Genomic DNA, 6,712 nt, shown 5'->3' with positions numbered 1-6,712 from the left:
GAGCAGGTTGTTGTGGAACAGATGATTGTTTTACAGTGCATCCTGCTGGCCTGTATTCACAGCTACTGAAGTAGCAAAGCTGCTGTTTCTGCCTGTGATTGGTTTTTAATTCACTTTTGCTTCTTGGGAGAGGCCTTTTCGTTGTTATTTGGTCCTGAATGTCTCCAAACAACAGATCCAAAAGCATCTTGACATGTTTTTCCACAAAATCCACAAAGTTGTTGAATCTGATTCTCCTGTCAGTTCTCTGTTGTGTCTCATAAACAGTGCTTCGCTACTTTTCTCTGAGTTTGTAAGGTAGTTTGGATATAATTAGCCTTAGGTTCGATGGGATATCAAGTTCCTCCAAAAACTGTAAATCTTGCATTACATTACAGCATCCTCTCAAATACAGTGCATATGAATGCAGCATTTTCTCATCCTCAGCTTTAATTGCTGTCCAATTCAAGGCTTTTTCCAAGTATGCTCTCGAAATTTTCATCTCATTTCCAAAGTGTTCTTTTAAGAGGCGCCTTGCTTCATTATTACCCCTACTGGCTTCCATGTGCAAACAGCTGCGAACCAAGTTTCTTGGCAAACCAGAGGTAAACTGCTCGAGGTAGTAGAGTCTGTCTTGATTATTATCAGTCTTGTCTTCAATCAAGTGTTCAAATGCATGGATAAAAGACTGATATGCCAGGGGGTTACCATCAAACAGAAATCTCTCTTGCTGGTAGTAGAAATAGTTTTCACTGTGAGACAATGAGTTTTGCGATGTTACTTTGTCTTTGAATAACCATATCCAAGTTATCATGAGCAGCATTAATAACCACATTTACTTGTGCAGAGTGATTTATTATTTGAGTCTGATTTACATTCTGGGTCTTGTGTTTTTCAGTTGCGTTTTTGTTTTGAGGTTTATTTAGATCTTCTGATGTGTTGGTGTTCCTTTTAGGTAGAGGTCTGTGGAGACTTGACATGGTTTGGTGAAGTGAGGTTTTGGGTATTGCACCTAACTATAAAATCCACATTGCTCTCCATAGTTTCTGTTTCATGGTGAGAATCATAATACTCAGTCATGGGTTCCTGAGCCACCTCATTACTCCCATGAATTAAATCACTTTGAAGGATTTCTATTTCAGCAGTTGATACTGCGAGGTCTGCTTCCAACTCCATTTGCTCCATCTTTGCTTTAAGCTTTGTTTCCTCCAGTTGCAAGGTGTGTTTTTCCTTCAGTGCAGCAGCTCAAGCCATTGCAGCAGCCTGTTCCGCTTTGGCCTTTTTTAATTCTGAGGATACTGAGGAAGATCTAGAGGCTTTTGATCCAGTGGCAGACTTTGATTTGTGAGATACATTTGATATGCTGTCCAGTGGTCCAACTTTTGATTGTGCAATTTCTCTTTTCCATGTTTCAACGTCTTTCATGAAATAATTCAAATTATTTATTCTGGGTTCATACCAGTCATAATAATACTTTTCCTTTTCCTCCTCTGATAAGAGTTATTGCACAGATTGTGAGCATTTTTAAATTCATCCACAGCTCCTTTAAATACTTCAAACTCACCATTGACTTTATCAGCATTTCTATCACCAGTCAGCAAAGTCTTTATTTCATTTAGCCTCCTCGTGCACGCGCCCAGTCTGCCTCTGCGCGAAGCAATGCGCGTTCTCAGCGCAGTGTTTCCCATAAACTGCCAAGGTACATGTGGCGGTGGGGGCGTGGCTATGGGCGTGGTCACCATGACATAATCGAGTAATTTGCATATATATATATATATATATATATATATATATATATATATATTTTTTTTTTTTTTTTTTTTTTTAATGTCCTGTCCAGCTTCTCGGGCAAATCATATAGCAGATGTAGATGCCCATATCGGCTGTTCAGATTTACTTTACAAAAGAGAAGTGTAGGATACTTCTCTTGTTGCCTTACTTGTATTTTGACTTTATTAAATGTATTTATATTATCATTTGGTGCAGCCGGGCCGGAGCAGGAGGGGATAGAAAGAGAGAAAAAGGAAGACAGAGGGGGGAATTGTGGGGACAAGAGGGGTATTAGACAGAGAGACAAAAACAACAACAGCAAACACAACAACAACAACAGAGCAACATCAGCAAATACGACATGTACAAATATGATGGTAAAAGTAATAGCAAATAAGCAGTTAGCGAAAATTTTAAAAAAAATACAGAAATGACAATGAGCATTATTACACTAAAAATGGAGCAATATGAATACCAATAGAAATAGTGCTATTGATAATAAACAATACCAGTACTTTACCTTTATTATCAACAATACAATTGTTCAAATGCAACAATACATATACGTAATGATAACTTGAGATACGAAAGAATGCAGAAAAATGGAGGGGAAGAAAGAGAAGCAACCTACATTAACCTTGTAGATTGTTATAGTAAAATAGGTTAAGCTTTGTACTGACAAAGCAACCACAAGTTGCTTTGTCAAAGACAAACACATGGCACACTGGTGCCATGTGTTATACTCAGTTTACCCTAGGGCAACAACGTTAATATATGTTTGATGAAACGTGATTATGTGCATGAGTGTATGTGTGCATATGTACTTGTATATGTACAGTATGTGTATGTGTGCTTGTACAGTGAATGTATATGTACAGTATGTGTATATGTGTGTACAGCGAATGTATATGTACAGTATGTGTATATGTGTGTTTGAACAGTGAATGTATATGTACAGTATGTGTATATGTGTGTTTGTACAGTGAATGTATATGTACAGTATATGTGTGTGTGTTTGTACAGTGAATGTATGTGTAGTATGTGTATGTGTGTGTTTGTACAGTGAGTGTATATGTACAGTATGTGTATATGTATGTTTTTACAGTAAATGTATATGTACAGTATGTGTATACAGTATGTTTGTATAATGAATGTGCGTGTGGATGTACGAACTTTGAGTGTGTAAATATGTACTGTATTTATTTGTATATGTATGTGGGAGCGTAGGTACCTATGTATGTCTGTATGTATGTGTGTGAGTATATGTGAATTTGCATGTACAATACATTTGACTCCCAGTGTGTGCGGGAGCCAGAGTACGGCCCCAGCCTCCCCGAGAACCCATCCCACAAACAGTAGGTGTGGTGCCCAGGGAACCAGGGGCCACCGCCCCCACGCAGCCAAGCCGGACAGCGACAGGAACCCCAGAGCCTGGCCCACCGTGCCGCCCACAAGGGCCAGCAGCAGGCCGCAGACAGACGCACCCGGCAGAGGACAAGGCACGAGAAAAACAGGGGCCAGCGAGAGACCACACCCCACACGGACAGAAAGGCGGGACGCCCCGCCCGAGGGGCCCGGAGACCCCCCGCAACCGGACGGGAAGACCGCCCCCGCCCCACCGGCAACAGGGCCCCCACCCCCGGAGAGCGCGGCGAGGCCAGCCCACGGCCACCCCACCCAAGCCGGCCGCCACAGGACCACCCAGCACGGGGCCACAGGAACCACCCACCCCACCCGCAGGGACCCCACTGATGGAAATGGAACAACCAGCAACCGCCCCGCCGAGTCCCCCCCTGAGGTAGGGGAATAAATAAATAAATACATAATAATAATAATAATAATATTAATAAAATATATTTAAAAAAGGAAAAAAAATAAATAAATAATTAAATCTATAAAAAATAAAAAAATAAAAAACAAAAATTAAAAAAATGAATTAAAAGAAGATCACAGACATGCTGACACACAAGGTCGCTACCCCAACAACTGGCCGACTCGCAGCACCTCGGAATACCCTGCAGCACCAAGCCACCACAGTAGACGCAGGGACCAGACCCAGCAGGCCCCAACCAAGACGGGCACCCGGAAGGGATGGACGGCGGGACCCAGGAGCTCCAGACACGCAGTCCGGATGCAGTAGCCTGAGGCGCCGACCCCCACCCGACAGGCAGGCCCAGAACGTACTCCCAGAAATATACATACATATATATATACATACACATAAACATACACATGTACACATACACACACATACATACACATATATATACATACACACACACACATACACATACATATACACATACACAGTTTGTCAGCCCCGACAACCACCACGCGCGCGCTGCCACCAGTCACAACATCAGCCACCCCCCTGCACCAGACCCAGCAGCCACGGGCGCCCACACCACAAACAAACGGCAGCAGAAACAGCAGCCACAACACCCCCAGACAGCCAGCACCACCCAATCAAATCAAAGCGATCAAAAAAAAAACCGCGACCGGCAACCACACGCCAACAGGATCACGGAGACCAGCCAGCGCCAGCCAGCCCAAACGACAACACGCAAACAAGAGACACCAACACCCCCCCACCCCCCTCACCAAGAGACCCCACCATAATTTACTACAATGATTTGATTTTCTCTAAAAAGGCTAAAAAAATGTATACTTACTAATTAATAATAACAGTTTTGTTTTAAATGTCCATCCATCCATCCATTTTACAATATAATTACAACACTTTATGTACATATTTATATACAGATTTGAACAATAAATTATTCACTGAAATATATTTATTAATTGTGGTTCCCCCAAAAAATATATCTTATAAAATATAAAAGCTAAAATGTCTCAAAGCTCTGCCCCTTTATTTAGTGCATACTAAATAATTTAACTTTAGCCTACTACTACAAACCATATGATTTACCAGCAACATAAAGTGAAACAGAGGCAGAGGTGTCCTGCCACAGTCAGTAACAAATAAACAGAAAACAGTAGCGGTGGTAGATAGACACAGAGCTTCATCAAACATCTGATCCACTGAAGAAAGAGCTCCAAAAATCTTGAACTTTAGACTGCCATCAGTTTTACTCCCTACACTTAACCATGTGTTTCCTACTGCCTGCAGACTTTGCACCCTTTGTTATATACACATGTTGTGTTTCTAATATAAAAACATTTAATAAAGTCAAATACAAATAAGGCAACAAGAGAAGTATCCTACACTTCTCTTTTGTAAAGTAAATCTGAACAGCCAATATGGGCATCTACATCAACTATATGATTTGCCTGAGAAGCTGGAGAGGACAAAAAAAAAAAAAAAATTATTTTTTTTTAAATTAAAAAAAAAAAAAAAATTATTTTGTGGCGGACGTAATTCTTTCGTGGCGGGCCGCCACAAATAAATTAATGTGTGGGAAACCCTGCAGCATGTCCTCGGCCTCAGCCGCCGTCTCAGGTGTGCCAGACATCCTTCCAAATAATCACACAGCTCAATTTAATTTCCACTTATTTCATCGTTTAGTTCATTGTTAAACGTCCTTCCAACATCCTGTTTTATTGTATTTCACATCCACAATCTGCAACTTTCCCTTCCATAGCGTTCGAATTATTCCATACAGCGCAGCGGCGCGTTCATTCATTCATTCATGAAGTCAATCAGCTGATTTTACTCACTGCCCGCCAGCTGCTTTTATGTCATTGGTGCAGAGGGATCGTGGTTGATCCTTCGGGTCTTCAGTGAAGTTTATATACTTGTTACGGCTACTTTTGCGTTCAAAAAAGTTGGAAAAAATAAAAATAAACAAAGTATTCCTGAGGAGGAGGTCTATGACTCACTAAATTCCTTAATAAGCACTCGCGTAGATATTTCTAGATTCCAAATGATCATAATTTATTTTCACAAACAAAAATATTCTCAGTGGTTGACTTCAGTTTAATCAAAATAAGACTTATTTAGCGGTAAATAAACTGTCTCACTCCTCATTCCTTCAACATGATAGACAGACAAAAGGAGCACCCAGCTGTCCTCTCTCCTTAATCATAGGAGGAGGACACTTCCACCAGGAGGAGGACCGTGAGCAGCTGAAAACAATCAAAGTCAATCATAATTAATCTAAAACATTCAATAATTAATCAACATCATCAATGGCATTATTTGATTTACCATTGTCAAAACAATTAATAAATAAATAATATAGGCTCCAACAAACATAATGTCATGACTGTCTTGAGTTTCCAATAATTTCTACAACCTTAATTCTAGCCATTTAGCCATTCCTTTACCACTTTTGACGTGTGTTTGAGGTCATTGTCCTGTTGGAACACCCAACTGCGCCCAAGACCCAACCTCTGGGCTGATGATTTTAGGTTGTCCTGAAGAATTTGGAGGTAATCCTCCTTTTTCAGTGTCCCATTTACTCTCTGTAAAGTACCAGTTCCATTGGCAGCAAAACAGGCCCAGAGCATAACACTACCACCACCATGCTTGACGGTAGGTATGGTGTTCCTGGGATTAAAGGCCTTACCTTTTCTCATCTATACATATTGCTGGGTGTTGTGGCCAAACAGCAAAATTTTTGTTTCATCTGACCACAGAACTTTCCTCCAGAAGGTTTATCTTTGTCCATGTGATCAGCAGCAAACCTTAGACAAGCCTTAAGGTGTCGCTTCTGGAGCAAGGGCTTCCTTCTTGCATGGGAGCCTCTCAGTCCATGGCGATGCAAAACATGCTTGACTGTGGACACTGACACCTGTGTTCCAGCAGCTTCCAATTCATTGCAGACCTGCTTTTTGGTGGTTCTTTGTAGACTCTTGATCATCCTGACCAATTTTCTCTCAGCAGCATGGGATAGCTTGCGTTTTTTTCCTGATCGTGGCAGTGACAAAACTGTGCCATGTGTTTTACCCTAAAGAGTATCTTATTCACCATTTGATTGGCAGCAGTTAACGGGTTTTGTTT

The 6,712-nt window shown here is 41.2% G+C and overlaps 1 protein-coding gene across 1 annotated transcript in view; it reads left to right on the top strand.

Moving 5' to 3' along the window:
* Positions 1 to 542: 542 nt before the first annotated feature.
* LOC133642986 (uncharacterized) overlaps positions 543 to 6,712 on the top strand; it is a 53,803-nt gene continuing 47,633 nt past the window's right edge. The window contains exon 1 of the mRNA XM_062037408.1: positions 543 to 584. Coding sequence (XP_061893392.1) covers positions 543 to 584 — 42 coding nt within the window. The remainder of the gene's footprint in view (positions 585 to 6,712) is intronic.

The sequence above is a fragment of the Entelurus aequoreus genome, linkage group LG25, assembly GCF_033978785.1.
Source record: "Entelurus aequoreus isolate RoL-2023_Sb linkage group LG25, RoL_Eaeq_v1.1, whole genome shotgun sequence".
NCBI classification, from domain to species: Eukaryota; Metazoa; Chordata; class Actinopteri; order Syngnathiformes; family Syngnathidae; genus Entelurus; species Entelurus aequoreus.
This window is presented reverse-complemented; position numbering and strand designations above follow the sequence as displayed.